At 28.4% G+C, this 17,046-nt stretch overlaps 1 protein-coding gene and 1 long non-coding RNA gene across 7 annotated transcripts; one reads left to right on the top strand and one right to left on the bottom strand.

Annotated features, from left to right (window-relative positions):
• Positions 1-3,425: 3,425 nt before the first annotated feature.
• Positions 3,426-9,646, bottom strand: LOC100572760 (small ubiquitin-related modifier). 3 transcript variants are annotated; one of them, XM_003242435.4, is made up of 6 exons: positions 9,337-9,646; positions 8,833-8,891; positions 7,962-8,033; positions 7,786-7,879; positions 7,409-7,550; positions 3,426-4,156 (listed from the first exon to the last, which is right to left on the bottom strand). In XM_003242435.4, the coding sequence occupies exons 5-6, from the start codon at positions 7,426-7,428 to the stop codon at positions 3,763-3,765; spliced, it is 414 nt and encodes a 137-aa protein (XP_003242483.1). In that variant the 5' UTR covers positions 7,429-7,550; positions 7,786-7,879; positions 7,962-8,033; positions 8,833-8,891; positions 9,337-9,646; the 3' UTR covers positions 3,426-3,762. The 3 variants fall into 3 exon arrangements, with proteins under 3 accessions (XP_003242483.1, XP_016657525.1, XP_016657524.1); XM_016802036.2 differs by lacking the exon at positions 9,337-9,646 and adding an exon at positions 9,026-9,306; XM_016802035.2 differs by lacking the exon at positions 9,337-9,646 and adding an exon at positions 9,017-9,306.
• Positions 9,647-9,788: 142 nt separating this feature from the next.
• On the top strand, positions 9,789-15,411 carry LOC103308462. 4 transcript variants are annotated; one of them, XR_001678977.2, is made up of 12 exons: positions 9,789-10,381; positions 10,461-10,523; positions 10,614-10,873; positions 10,950-11,078; positions 11,166-11,271; positions 13,067-13,240; positions 13,326-13,528; positions 13,620-13,709; positions 13,788-13,857; positions 14,634-14,930; positions 15,080-15,310; positions 15,378-15,411. It is a non-coding gene; the product is annotated as an uncharacterized LOC103308462 (long non-coding RNA). The 4 variants fall into 4 exon arrangements; XR_510445.3 differs by having other exon boundaries at positions 9,789-10,523; XR_510446.3 differs by having other exon boundaries at positions 9,789-10,523; positions 14,634-14,817.
• The last annotated feature ends 1,635 nt before the right edge of the window (positions 15,412-17,046 follow it).

Consider the following 17,046-nt stretch of genomic DNA (forward strand, 5'->3'; position numbering starts at 1 on the left):
GATATACATATTAACTAATAATAACTAAACGTTTTGCAGTTTTATTACAATATTTAATAAAGCTATCACATTTAAACAGAATTCTTTCATTGATTATGTTTCAAAGTTTTTAGCTCTTTTTATTTATAGTAAAAGTGTTAACCAGTTTAATTTTTTATGGGTACAAAATTAGGAGACAATTTTTCTAAACCTTCATCTTTAGTATATGACGTAAAAGTTTAAGTCATTTAATATCATTCTGAAGAGATTTGATTTTCCGGTTTTCCTTATAAAATAATATACCTATACATTAATTCAGCGGCTTTCAAAGTGTGCGCCACAGTGTCCAAGTGTCTTTACATGGGTGCAGCGCTGCCGTGCAATTTTACGAGTATATGGTACAAAAAAAAATTTGAAAACCCAACGATTACGATTGTTTAAATAAAAATGTGTAAATTATGTATAATTTATATTAAATAAATATTTTCGTATTCCTCATTATAATTTTTACTGGTTTTTATTGAATTTTTTCTATGATTAGTCATGATCTAATAGAATTTTTTTCACATCATGAATGCTGATTCTCATTGTATAAATTAGGAATACATTCACACATTTTTCTATTACATTCTAGGAAAATATTTAATATGTATCTAACATGTGAGATGTAACTAAACGTTAATCCAGACCTGATGTGTATTCAAACTTTTGGTACCTTTTGTATTCATTTAGGTACCAATGTCTTGTTATATGATTACACAGGTAGTTAGTAAACTTATATTTATGTACAATTTATCAAACTAATAATCATGAATATAATTATAGGCATGTGATGTGAAAGATTATCATCCGTTTAGCAGTAGATAAGATCTGTAGCACCTAGGTTTGAAAGAATTTAGTGTAATTTGTTTAATAGTGAATAATCTTGGATTATTATCACATATTGAGTTAGGATCACTTTGGATCGCTTTTGTTGCAAAGAGTTTTAAGCTTAGCCATCCAAGTTCCTAATTATGTCATATTTATTAATGTAACTCAACAGTACTATTTTCATTATTTCATTTTCATTTTTGGTATCCTCAAGATTTAAGAATCAAAAATATTATAATGATTTTGTATAAAGAAATTAATACAATTTATTTATACAAATTCTTGTAGCACCTTAAGGTTTTACAGAGTACAGTTTAAGAACCACTGAACTAACGACTGTATTAAATATAAATAATAATAATTATGAATTATGATTTATCTAGTGATATCTACATATTTTTTTAAATCTTTTCTTGAGTATAGGCGTGTAACACTTTAAATAATAATTTTTTATTTTAACAACAATTTATAGATGAACTTAAAATAGACGTTAGCCGTATGTTTGCGGGAACATTTATTGTGTTTCTAAATATGTATGGATTTCAATTAAGCTTTATTGATGTAAGTGACAATTAAGAATGGATTAGTTATATAGATGAAAAAATATCAGCTTGATATATTAACTTGGCCGGGAAATCATACGAGCATAAAACCAATTGAAAAACAGTAGTCTGAAAATATAAAAAATCCAAAAATTGATGATATAGATCCTAAAGTAAATATTAAGTATTAACTAAGTTTAATAATCTAATTATTATGAACGAATTAAAGCTAAAAACTGAGTACATAAAAAAAGATATAATTTTTCTGTTTAAGTAGGCATTTAGACTTATTCAGATACATAATAATTCACCTTGGCGTAGGTGTGGCTTTGTATTACATTATTATATCTACAAACTAAGTTTTAAATTTGAAGAACTCTTAAAAACAAATTATATTTGACTTCAAAATGTATCGGAAACTGTCTTTGGAGTTGATTCATATAATAAAACAAAAATAATTTTTGTAATGAATAAATAATGAAATGTAAATTTCTTCTTTTAAGTTTAAATATTTATAAATTATAATTTTATACTTTATAAAAATATTGTTATTTATTTTGCTATAATAAAATAGGTACTTTATGTTCAATAATTTCCGTAATAATTATTATTGGTTAAATAAACAAAATCAGGATTTATTTAATATTTTTTTATTTATTAATCTAAATTGTATGTAATGATAGGAAATTTAATACTCATATTACTTATTCACTTATATTAGTAGTCACCATACACAAACTTAATTTAAAAATAAATGGATTATATGTTGGTGCAAAGGTTTATAAAGATATTTTTATGTATTATAATAATTAATGTATGTAGTTAGGGGTATGTATATCAGAAAAAGGAAGATTAATATTAAAAAGTATATTGAAAGAAATTGTAGAAGATCTTTTAAAAAATGTTGATGTCTTAAACAGACTGGATCAGGTTAGGTTATGGAGATTTAGTAGATGGCGACAATAGTTCAACTATTTTGCGGTTTGCTTCTGGTAAATTACTACAAATATTATTTTTTTTTAAATCTTAAAAAGAAAAATTGAATTATGATTTAGACTTGCTTACCAATCTAAACAACCTACCACTAAACTATTCAGTCATCAGCCAGTGTTTTATATTCTTTGGCATTCATCAGTGAAGACAAAATTGGTGGTGCATCTGCATCTCTTTATAGTTTGTTGTTGACTGGAGCTGCTAGGCATTTAGCTTCAATGAACTATTTAGACTGGCCCGGAGCGTTGAAGAGTGCACTAGATACATCTATGAAATATTCAAGAGCAAGAAAAGGAGATAAAACCATGGTGCCTATTACATTTAAATATAAATTTATTATGTTATTTGTACGTTGCACTTATTAAATGTTTCATATAAAAGTAACCTCAGCCCTTGAACAATTTTCATCAGGTTTGGACGTACCACAGTTTTCCACTATTTAGTGGTCGGTATTGCGCTAATTGCAGTGACGCTACTTTAATACTAGCGATTAACTTAGCGTCACTACAATACACCTAATGTAGCGATATAGTGCGCTACTAATTTTCAGTTAGCCTAGCGAAAATTATCATTATTTTATCGCTACCTTTAATACCTATTTGGTGATAGTTAAAATAGTATGATAACTATTTTATTTATCTATTTATTTTTATTAAAATAATGATGAGTATATAAATTAATTTTTCGGGTTTAATCCACGATTAACTCGCGTAGTTGAAACCCGTCCAGTGACCAAATGTTAAATCAGTACAAACTATAGTAGGTAGCATGTACTACCTTCATAGATAGTTTATATTTGTTTCTGCCACATCTTACATTACTGAAATAGAGTACAATGAAGTAAAAACTACACAGGAAAGTTAATAGGTAAATATATCTACATTAAATACAAAATATTATTGATTATTATCCAATATTGGCTTAATTATTGAAAAAAAATGTATAGGAAAAGGAACTTAAATTGTATTACCTACCTCTATAATTGGTAGATCATTATTTAAAGGATACTAGTATTTTGGATACAGAAATTATGTTATTGACAATTTATTTAATCATATAATTTATTTTTATCGTATGTATTTATAACAAATTATTAGTTCAGGTATATTTATCTTGGATACATAAAAAATAATGAAAAATAAAATGTGGTTTTTGACAATTTGTTTAATTTACATTCTTTAATTTATTAATTAGAAATTGTTTTAAACTTCAGTTAAACATGACACTGTTTAATAACCGATGGTCATTTAAATTAACTACAGATGTAGATAAAGGACAATCAATTAAAAAACTTTAATTTTCATTTACAATACATTAAGAATTATGATTAAAAACAAATAATTGTCGGTCAGAACGATTAACTTATGCTTACAAACAATTACATGCCACCACCAGTTTTTTCTTGGTAAATTTCAACGATATCGTTGTCCGTCATACCTAGCTTTAATGCAGTATCATCATCGGTGATTCGATAACCATCAAACATAAAACGCACCTGGTCCACCTCAAAACCCATCTTGCTGCAGTACGAGCGTTTCAGGCGAATAAAAGCCGAGCCAGCCTTTACACGGAAGCGCACCTCATTGGTAAAATCGCTAGTTATTATGTGTAGACAAATGTATTCATTAGCAGCTGGAGCTTTTTCATCAGTAACTTTTAATGCACCGGCATTGGTATTGACAGCACCTTCTTTATTCTGTTCAGTTGACACTGCAATGGTTTTAGAATTTGAAGGTAATGATTTGGATGCTTCTTCATCGGCAGACATTTTTCTATAATAAAATTACTCAAATTACTCTTTGATTAATTATAATATGTCAATGAAAATTAGAAGACAATTGAAATTCAAATTAAACAATGTTTAATCGACTAAAAATAGCGTCCAGAATGGCGATATATATGACAGGTGATAGGACCAGAAACAGTAAAAACTTCGAGACAAAAACAATAAATTATAGACGTTTCACGATACCACGATAGACGATATCCTTAACCATGTACCTACATGAAATGATTACCTACAAAAGTGTAGTCATGACAAAATAAACAGGTGTGCTGGAAACTCAAACCAACATGGCGGATGCTTTTCTCCGTTTATCATAGTCATTGTTATCATAATTTCCCCTCCACAATTCTTACGGAAATTTACTTACTAGTATAGAACAATATAGAAGCGAAACTCGATCAGCTGATGGGTGAAGTGTTTACCTATGATCTGAAGTCCGAACAATGAAACTGTTTCCGTAACACTGACATGATGTTATACCCGTATTGAAAAACCGTTTCCGCCTAATAGGTAGGGTATTCTGCGCGGGGTCGGGTTGTTTCCACTGTTTACTTTTATCATAGATTACGTATGCCACGCCCCCCCCCCCCCTGGAGACCGTGTTCAAGGCTACAATCGCCCGATGGTGCCAATTCACAGAGTTTCGTACCCCTGTTACTAGAATTTAAAATACATAATTATATACAGGATTATAATATTATAGTACACTTAAAAATAATAAAACAAAAAATGTACATAGATACGTTTATTTTGTAGTTGAATAATTAATAATTGTGGTAGTATTCATGATAACACTATTTATGTTAAGCGGAAAAAAGCATCCCATGTTGGTTCAAGTTGCCAGCATACCTGTTTATTTTGTCATGAGTGTAGTTTTAGTCACGAATTAATATATACAGAATACGAACTTGTGAGAAAGTGCTGGTTTCAGAAAAACATTGATAAGACCCTTCCGTTCAAAAATTGGTGGGTGACACTGTGAGGGGCAGATAACCCATTATTCTTATTTGCCTTAACTACTTACTTAATAATACCTCAAATTTTGTTGCCATAATATTACCTATAGTGCATTTCATTGTAACTGCGACTTGACGCGAACGCGCCTCGTGGTGTTTTTTCATTAGTGCTTCTAAAGCTGCTTTAAGTTGCGCGGCAAATTTAAAATTGATAACGAATATTTTACACATTTTTTCGATCATAGTTTGAGACAAAACCGCCACGAAGTGCATTAGCGTCGAGTCACAGTTATAATAAAACGCACTATAGTCATATAGAAGTATGGAATTTCGATTTTATAATCTGTTCTTTTAAAGAAAATTTATTTATGTTTTATTTTGTAATGAGGTGGCTAAGACAAATTTAGGAGAGGCCGTGGCCCACCCAGCCCCCCTCCATGATGCTGCCATTGCTTACCTACCGCAACAACCGTAACAACACCTACACCTTACCGTACTATCGTATTTGGTTTTTCTTGTCTCAGTGAAAACTGCTTTCAACCTATTGGATGCTTTGCTGCTAAAGGTGCTACCAATAGTGTGACTTTGGTAAAATTAATAGTTCAAACAAATTCTATTACCTACCTGAACATACTGGTGCTAAATTAACAGCAATCATAAGCGATCTAACTAAATCAAGTAGGCGTATGTGGACAAAATTTGGAATAACTGGTGAACTTAGTGTAGTGAAACTTTTTTTTTTTAATCCTCACGATGAGAACAGAATTTGTTTTTTCCGATACACGACACTAATTTAAATTTATTCGCATCGCCTTCAGGCAAAAGAGTTAATCTATAACCTACTAATAAATTTGTTTTTGAATAGTATGGACGCAGTAGATTATAATATACCACGGTAAGAAATTAAAATATAATAATTTGTTGTCTTTCGACTAGTTTTGGATTAGTTTGATGGAGCCATTAACAAATTTTTTACAATGAAGAGAAAAATCTTCCAAGTAATACAAGGGTATGTCCAAAACTTAATGAATCACATGTTAACCCATGTAGTTTTGCCAAAATAGGAGTATGATTTATAAACCAGGTAATTTTTCTATTATAATGATGATTGTTTTTGATTGTATTAATGAAATTTATATGATTATAGATATTTAGTTAATCAGTTTAGATAGGATTGAATATATTATATACAGAAAGCGTTTTGCCAAAGAATTGGAAGATAGAAGACTAACTCCTAAATTTTCAATATTTTTGAATAATTTATTTGATTGCCTCAACAGACCTTATCCTGGAGAATTTAACATGAATGTCCTGATATTAATGTGAGGAAAACATTGTTTTATAAAATATATTTTATCACCTATTATTTCATTTATTTTTTTTTTTAGTTATTAAATTAAAATTTGTTATAGTAATAATTTGATCATAATACCATACCAATACATTTTATTTTAGACTATAAAAGATGTTAGATGGTATAGCTTGGCTTAATTGTTGGGAATTGAAGTTTTTAAACAAAATTAATTCACCTAACTAAAGAAATGGCTGAAGGTTTTAGAGTTACTCTTCATTCGACAATAGTACACATTTTTTGTGCTTGATTATAATTTACCTAAACATATTATTTTCTATGTATTTAGATCTCCAGAATTTGTGGAAATTGTAATTTATTACACATCAGGATATATATGCCGTTGTCTACTTAAGACTACAAAATGCGAAACTTGTCTTAATTCATTTTTAACCAACTTAGATACTTCTAATTTAGGTGTGGCAGAACTTGTAAGTATGAAAACAAAAAGTTATCTATTGAATTGCAATCTTTATTTATATGATATTTTTTTAAATGCTGAGAAATTTTTTGTAAAATATATTATGTTTTTGAATTGTTATGAAAAAATATTCACTGATATTATTATAAATGTCTACTTAAAATGTCCATGCAATGACCACAGTGTAATATAAAATTTCCTACATTATTATATTCATATGATAATCAGGCAATGTGAACTGGAACTAAACAGGTGATGTAAAAAAAATCAAGAGACAAGAAAAAAGAATCTAAACTATATGTTACATAGCATTAATTGATTTAACATTATAATATTATCATCTTTTTATAATTTAGCCTTATTTTTTTATGTTTGTAAATACAATTTCTAATACATTAGTAAATTAGTTCATGGTTTTTGATTTATTTATATGTATAAGATAGAAATTTATTAAAACAATTTTTATTATATTGTATATAAATTAAAAAATAAAACAAAGTAGGTACAGACCCATGTAGCAATAGTTTCATGACTTTTGATTTAATTGGATTGATTTAAATGGATATCTTTCTTCATGGTTTTTAGCAATATCATATTTTATATGCTTTATATATCTCTCTTTCATTGATTGGCACGTACAAACTCTACAAACCTACAAGATAAAAAAACATGACTATTGTAACAATATTAAAAAAAAAAAATGTGATAGTACAAATTATTGTCATTAAGAAAATTTTAGTTGTTGAAAATATTCATGATTGTTATTGTAGGAACTTTTACACATTTAAGTATTTTACAAAAAAGTGAATTTGAGGAACTGAGTAAACATTTTTTAAGAAGTCAAAGCTTTGTTATAACTTAAAATATACGTATTTCATAAGGCTTACATTATCCATTTCCATCTTTTTCCACATCAATGTACCGGATACATTAAATACATGATTATTCTTTATAATGTATTTTGCTATACTTATGTCTTCTCTGTGAGAATATAGTATCATAAAAATTCTTTAAAAATTAACCACAAATAATGTACAATATTTAATAAATGAATAATATTTACTTTTTACTCAATGAAGAAGCGGCTGCTGCATTTATTTTTAATGATAAAATTTCCTGATAATAATGGCGATAGCTAAAATTAAAATAATTTTCAATCAATAATATGTTTGTCAGAATAAGTAAACTTAAATTTATCAAACAAGTCTTGACAATCATATAAAGTAGACTAGTAGAGCTTACAGAAATTGGATATATAAAATAAATACTAATGTGTGCTTTCAACATCACGTGTAAATGTAGGCGTAGAAAACATTTATAATTATATTCAAGAAACCAGAAAAAAAATTGGCCATAAAAACCAACATTTAAGGGGATTCCACCAGGTGAATTTTCTTAGACATACACGCGCGACATAAGATTTTAGACGTGTTCTTTGTAAAACATACCGATTGATCTGAGGAAATGATAAGAATTCTAAGAACATATTTGAATGTGTGGTCAAGTCTACTCGAAATCGGCTTTCCACAATCAAATTAATTTCAAATTCTCCAAAAAATTGAATAATGAAAATCTTTTAATTACTCCTGTTTAATATAACGTTTTTAGAAATTTTGGGGTTAATATCGAAAATATGAGAAAGTAGACTTGACAACAATTTTAAATCTGTTTTCAGAATTCTTATAGCTTCATTAGACCAATAAAATTGTATTTTTGGCAAAGAAAACGTCTAAAATAATAAATTCCTATATCACTGCATGTGTTAGACAAAGACAAAAGATAGAAAATCACCAGGTGGAATTCACTTAAGGCTTAAATAAAAAACTCTAAAGGTACTTTGTGCTCATTAAGATCTTAATGTGCATAGAGTATAATTATTGTGTATATTATTATAAATTAAGTATGATGTTAAATAAATGAATAATGTTACTCACATTTTTTGGTTGAAGCCGTGGATAAACCCAAGTCACCATTGTCACAATCATTGTTAGACCTATAAATAAAATAAATTTCAGTCAATAATAAGCATGTAAAAATTTAATTAACTAAAATGTATGTCATATAATGGAGTTGTGGAGATTTTTCAGTCGCATAAATTAAGTAATTAGGTTCTAGTACCTTTAGTACCTTTCACGTTGAGCTTGAGACCTGGTCCTGTAATTGATCATACAATTTATTTTAAACATATTGTATTATTGTGCATTGTATTAAAATCGTAAGCTTCGGAGATAATTAGGTAATTATTGTTTCAATGAATCAATAAAATAAATATTATCGGTCAAAGTATAATTTATAATATCATAGTTAACTATATTATAGAAATTAATAATGATCGATTGGACGGGAAATCTTTACCCAGAGTTTAGACGTTATCGGTTGTGTATCACTATCATCATAGAACAATATCATGTAACAATGATATCATCGATGTTTGTTACCTTTTGGTTTTATGCTCTATTCAGAATAAGAATTCCCACTCGCTTGACGAAAACTCTTCTTGTTCGCGGATGTCTGTTGTCACCAGTTGGAGCTGATGTTTGCTGTGTCGCCGCCGCCGCCGACGTGCCGCAGCTGGTGTATACGTATTGAACAATAATATCGCATCGTTTTCACGAAAAATTGTATAGGACGTAGGCGTTGAGTTTGGTGCAGAACAATAAGTACAAGAAACATGGTAAAAATAAAAAGTATACATTACAACACAATAGGTAATAACAAATACTATATACGTCGTATATAGTATTTGCTTTCGACAACTTACTGGCGACCGATCACAGTGCAGCCGACACTCGCCGGCGGCTCAGTTGCGTGCGCGAAAGTGGGAATTCTTTTTCTGGATAGAGTATAGTATTGTTCTGTGATAGTACGCAAGGGTATCGTCGTTATCACGGTTTCAGTCTTCGTGATAACGATTTACCAGGTTATCAAGTACGAATTTAAGTTCTCGCAAACAACGATATTTTTTGTTTATTGAATATAAATGTGTGCGAAAAAAGTAGATAGAAACCGTGTTGACAAAATATAATAATCCAGCAGATAAGTTTAGATGTATGACAAAAGCTTAAAAATGTACGATACGAATACAATGGTTATCGGCGAATTATAAGCGTCGGCGCTAATACAACGTAGAAATTCGATATGTGGTTATTGCGCGTCGTTGCAATTTGGCGGCGTCGATGCGAATTTGACGAAGTTGGTCCGAAAATTAAAGAAGAAGTGTGAGTGCAGCAAAAACTACAGGTGGTGGCGATCGGCGTGTGTATCACGGACTAAGATATGTATATTTGTATATATCTAATATATAATATGTATAATATATATATATATATATCTTAGTCTGTGATGTGTACTCAGTCATCAGGGATAGGGGACGCACACCTGACGACGGCTGGCGCACCGATATCGTGACTACTGCGGCGATACTGATACCGTGTTGTGGGACGCCACCATAGATAATAAAGAATGGATTACGTTTAAACGTAGGTAAAAGTTTCAATTTTACAATTTTTTAAACCTTTCATTTACCTATATTACCCTGTGATTTTTCGCATAATATGGTAAGTTCTTGTTGGCGTATGGTTGCCAAAAGAGGTCTACATCTGAATAGTCTGTACATTTTTTTTCGGTAAGTACCTATCTGTTTGAAACAAATTTGACAATCCAAATTAAAACCTTTTGTACATTTAATTATCACCTTTTATTATTACAAAACTAGATTTCCACACACTAAAGAGAAATGGGTTGAAGCCATAAGGCGAAAATATTTCAAACTATTACAATATAGTAGAATTTGCAGTGTTCATTTTACAAGCAACGACTATCAAATACGTCTAGATGCAAGCGGACCACTTTTAAGATTGAACGCTATTTCATAAATATTTCTTAAGTTTCCTGCATACTACCAAACTGCAGTTAAGAAGCCTAGAAAAAACCCAACTATAAGAATTCCTACCTAAACTAATGATATTGTTGATGGTACTTAAAGTTTGAATTATATTAATACCTTTAATTATCATCTTTTATTTTATTTTTCTAAGAACACATTTTTTAGATAATATTCTTGAACTGGCTGAACCTACTGATGTTTTAATTGGACCGTTTAATTGATGGTGAACCAAAAAAATTAAGTGCGGGAGACTAGCCACAGAAGCTTTGGTTTTTATGTTGGTTGGATTCAAGGGTAAGTGGAAATGTCCAATTACTTACTTTTTAAAATCTTAAAGTTCCGTAATTCTACAATTTAGTCTTGTAACTACTAAAATTACAGTGGTAAAAGATGTTGGTGTTCGAGATTGGGGATGTTACATGTGATGGTGCAAGTACAAACTTATCTACTATGAAACATCTTGGATGTAAAGTTCATGGATCTTATGGTGTGTTGGTAGAATATTTTATTATTTCAGTCATAGGTTAGAAGGTAAAATTATTAATATCAAACTATGTCGTGACTAGGCAGGTTTCTGCGAGAGTGTATAGTGGTGCTCATATGTATGCTAGACATGAACTGCTGAGCACACATTTCCTGTTAATTGTTTCATATTTGTAAGACATAGGCAATAACAAACAAAAAAATACACATTTGATCTTATATTAAATTTCAAACTTTAATTAAATTTCATTGAATTATATTGTAAAAAATGCTTAATAAAGTTGGTTCGGACTAAAAATGAGTTTGTATAAAACGAGAATGGTACTACCTTTGACATTCACTCAAGTAATCACATAATTTTCTCTGACAAAACAAACATAATAATAACAATAATGTGGTTATGCGTCCCAAAATACCAATCTTAAATGAGAAATTGTAGTTTTTAATTATTAGTTAATAGCAGAGCCTTACTTAGGAAATTCGAGGCCCGGGACAAATTTTTTGGTGAGGCCCCTTAACTTAAAAAGTAAATTCAACATTTTTTTTTCTATTTTGTTTTGTTTATATTAAATTTATATTTTAAGATTATAATGAAATTATACCATAGCTAAGTCTATAAGTAATTTTATTATTTAATGTTGATTGATATAAATAAATTATATATGACTGTATTACAAGGCATCCCTGATAGGTATCAATAGGTGTCTGTTTACTTATACAGCTGTCTTAACTGTTTTATAAAAGGGAAATATCTAACGGCATGCTAGATAGTAGATATAGAAATTTTTTTATAAATATTGAATAGGTAAATAGGTACAAAATAACTTTTTCCAATAGACATAATTATATATAACTAATAATTATACATGAATAGTAAGTTCTGAAATATAGCAATAATACATATAATATAATGTTATATATACCTCATTAAAATCTTGCTTTCATAAACACTTACTTTCATCATACTCATTTTAATTACGCTAAAAGCCTATGATTTAGATCAGCGATGACCAACTGGTGGTTCAGGGTAAAAATTTGGTGGTCCACAGAAAAATTTGAACAATATTTGTAATGTTCTGAGTTTATAATTGTAATATACAAAAGTATAAGGTCGTATTGTCGCTGTATGATTATATAGAATATATAAGTAGTAAATATATTATATAGATTCAGTTTACTACAAATAAGAATAAATACGTAGTAATATTGTCATTATTATTGCGTCTTATTAAATAAACAGACCTAATTTCCAACGAGGGTAGGTTATTGTCATTGTAGGTATGTGTGTCGTTATCACGCTCAGTAAAATGCATGTAAATGATATTTTAATGTTTAAATATAAACCTCTTATTAATGGGTATTTCTTGAATACGTTGATAATCACTAATGATTCGAATCCAGTCCTCATTTTTATTTTTATTGAAATATTTAGTCGTCCGCTGATTGTGGGCATTTTCATAATATTGTGTTAATAATGTGTTTTTTTTTTTTTTAAACAAATTTGAAAGACATAAGTGGTCTGTAGAATTTAGAGATATGGATTTAGTGGTCTGCGAGGTCTAACCGCTGGTGATAACATGATAATTATCTTTTATAATCTGCTATTCATATTATTCAAAAATGGCTGATATATACGCCCTTTTCTTAATCAATATTAATTTTTATAACCAGTAACCAACAGTCATTTATTATTAATTTTTCCATTCATTTTACATTGTAATATTAGTTCAATAACGATACCTAAACACTACTGTATATTTTATGTTATGTGTATTGAAAAACATTCTATTTTGTTGTAGTCTAATCCAACACATCGTCCAACCAATCCATTTGATCGATGTCGTGATGCTCAAATATTGTGTAGAGCTATAGAATGGTAAGGAACTTACGAAATGTAGACAGTAGAAGTCTTGGCCTTAAGAGTTAATTCTCAAAGACAATTGAAATTCAATTCAAGACTAAGGTTTGGCAAAGTAATTAGTATACAATTTTAGTATTCAGCTTATGACATGCTGTGAGTCTTAATTCCATAATTATTAATATTGTAATATATTTTAGGATTTAACATCCGAATTGAAATGCAAACTGAGAGGAAATATGAGAAATCTGGTTGACTCATGATGCCTAACTATGAATTTCTTGCTGAAGATGTTCACAATTCTATAATTAATGATATTCACACTAAGAAGAAATAATAATTGAAATCAAATGCACTGCTTCTAATGCTGAGATTAATAACATAAAAATGGCATACCGTAATTGTAGGTTAAATTTAGTTTATATTAAAATGTTTAGTATTAATATATTATATTACTTGTTTAGTATTTTTATTATTATTTTTATTTTTTCTAGTATTTGGAAATCATTTAGAAAAATAGCTAATGGGAAAAATATCAGGAAGTTCCCGCAGATTATTAGTGTCACAAAAGTTCTTTTTTACAAGTTTGTATATTATTTCATACATTTTTTTAAAAAAAATGTAAACCAACAGTGTATTTTAAAATTATTTTAACTTGATAGGTGAGCTACAATTTGGAACAGACGACTGTACGTTCAACATGATCTTGTATTCGGTTGATATCTAGATTATGTAAGTTCTAAGATAGAAGTTCCTTGATCTAGTGTATTTATATGACTAACGTCTAAAAAATTGTAATAAAATGTCATACTATCATATCAACATTCTATAGTATTATTAAATTGTTTTGTTTTGTTTTGTTTTGTTTTGTACAATACTGTACCTCTATAATTGATGATTATACCTCAGTATCATATATTGCCCGTCTAACATTGAAGTTAGCTAATAAAAGAGAAACAGTGTTGATTTTTTTATGTCTGATGTTTTTTAATTGAAATGTACATATAACCTTATAACAGTGTAAGACGTTAACCAACTTCTTTTGTAATTCGTATAGGTAATTATTAAAGTATGTGTAGTTATATGAATTTACCATCTACAATCGTAATAGATTAATTTGAAGTGAATAGGTAACTACTTATGAAGTTTGAATTAATGTAACAATCGATTAATCGGAATAATCAAACAGGCCTGCTTAGGAAGTAGGTAGATAGAAGATTTGGAGTGTCAAAGAACTTATGAGTCATGGATTTTAAATGTCATTGCATTTGCAAAATACACATAAGGATTTTCCAGTTTTTAGTTAAAATTTTGGATTTCCAGTAGTTCATAATTCATAACTCATAATCACTGATAAATATAGCGTAACTTACCGAGGTAGTAAAACTTGATGGGAATATTCTATTAAATTTCTTATGTTACCAATGAAAAGAAAAACATTTATGAATTTATAATTGAAAAAAATATACAAAATTTGTTATAAATATAATATTTTTTTTTTTTTGTAGGCTCAGACAGCAGCAGCTACAAAATTGTTGATTGCTCTCAGAGAATCCTATAATGAGAAATTTCAAAATACAAAAATAAATGGAACTGTGGTTACTAATTTCTAATGAAATTAAGGGGAAAAAATCACAATTTTAGTGCAAGGCAGTGTGATGAAAAGTGATGATGTTTACTAACTTGTTTTTGGTAAGTTTGAGATGCTCCGAGGTAAGGGAAGTGGTAGTGTAAAATGTCAATACTACATTTTTATGGAAAATTCATATCGCCAACAACGGGACAAACAGTTTCTCCACCCAGAGGTTAATTAATGAATTTAATAATAAAATATATGTTTATACTTAATGATAGGTTAAAAATACAGTTTGATTAACAAAACTAAATGTAAAATATTTGTTCTTGTAGTTTACATCCTTATACATTTTATAATTTATTAATACAACATTTTTAGATCTATTGCACAAATCATCAGCTGCAAGACCACTGCCCGAACCTTCCAAAATTTCAATTTGTGAATCATCGAAAACTTCTTTAAGCCTAATGGAAGAATCTCCAACTTCTGGGCTGATGCAAAATTAAATAAAACTAACAATAAAGCACCTTCTTGGTTTAAATAATTTGAGGAATTAAAAAATGAACAGTTGAAATCCGCAAAAGACAATGCAAAGTAACTTAACGATTGGTAAGTAAATAAGTATTACATACCCATTTTGATTATTTCTAATTATTAATTTATACATAATTAATAGTCTTGAAAAGTTGGAAAAAATGGACGAAGCTATGCTAAAAACCCAAGAAGACCATGTTAAAAAATTAGAAGATGCATATCGAACTACAGACACTCAATGTTTTTAAAAAAAATGTTTAACATACATATTAGTATATTTGTTTCAATTTGTCTAATCATCAGTTTATTTCAGATTTTATTAGTTGTATTTCCTACTGTTATTTATACCATTTTTTTGTTTTTTATATTATTCTTTGTTAAACATTACTATGACATATACATAGTAATATTAGTACTGTTATATTAATTTTAAATATATTCTGGACATACTTAAGAAAATAACTTAATAGACTATATTCTTAAGTAAGAGTTTAAATTTTTGTTTTTATATTTATTATTTGTTAAACATTAGCTATTGTCTAACCCACATAGCAAATATACGATATTAATATTTGGTTGATATCTAAATTATGTAGATATAGTAGATTCTAAGATATTAAATTTTGTATATTCTTTAAGAAGTATCTGCGCACTATTTGTTTTCTCTCTCTGGTTCACACGCAACATAGACAAAATGGATTTACGCAAAATCATTTTTTCTATGTGTTTAAGTAATCTTAGAGTAAAGTCGCCCATTACAAAAAAGATAGAATATAATATTTTTGAAGGAATGACATATCGATTTTATATTTTATTATTATTTGACTGTATTTGACTTTCAAAATAAATAAAAAAATGTAAATTTAAATGATGTTTAAATTATTTTGAGACAATATTTAGACAAATCGATATGTCATTCCCTCAAAAGTATTATTCTCTATCTTTTTTGTCATGGGTGACTTTACTCTAAGAATGCTTAAACACATAGAAAAAATGATTTTGCGTAAATGCATTTTGTCTATGTTGCGTGTGAGCCAGAGAGAAAAAACAAATAGTACGCTGACATCCTCTTAATTGTTAATATGATGAATGATAATTGATGTTCAATTTTATATATTTTTTTGATATTCCTGATTATATAACTTCATATATTTCAAAAATTGTTTCAATAGAATATTCCTATATCATTTTTTTTTAATATTATTTTTTGTTAAACATTACTATGACATGATAATATGCTGTTATATTATTTTTAAATATGATCTGTCCATATTTAAGAGGACATGATACCCGCATTTGTTTTCTCCGTCTTACAAGCGCATAACATAGCAAATTATATGCAAAGCAGAGCACATGTAGCTCCGTTAGCTTAAAAATTAGAGTAAATTGACCTCTTATAAAATTTAAAGGTAAAATTATTATCTAGACAACCTCATGAGCTTTTTATTATTTTTTAATTTTTAAGTGAGTTATGAGTACTTTAAAATACACAAACAATTTACAATTTTAAAATACTCATAGCTCGCTTTAAAATTAAAATATAATAAAAAGCCCATGAGATTGTCTAGATAATAATCTTACCTTTAGATTTTATAAAAGGTCAATTCACTCAAATTTTTAAGCTAACAGAGTTACACATGTTCTGCTTTGCTTATAATTTGCTATGTCACACACTTGTAAGACGGAGACAACACATGCGGGTATCACTTCCTCTTTAGAAGAAAACTTAAAGACTATATTTTTAGTAAGAGTAAACACTTAAATTTTTTGTTTTTATATTATTATTTGTTAAACATTAGTTATTGTCTAAC

Source organism: Acyrthosiphon pisum, chromosome X (assembly GCF_005508785.2).
Source record: "Acyrthosiphon pisum isolate AL4f chromosome X, pea_aphid_22Mar2018_4r6ur, whole genome shotgun sequence".
NCBI classification, from domain to species: domain Eukaryota; kingdom Metazoa; phylum Arthropoda; class Insecta; order Hemiptera; family Aphididae; genus Acyrthosiphon; species Acyrthosiphon pisum.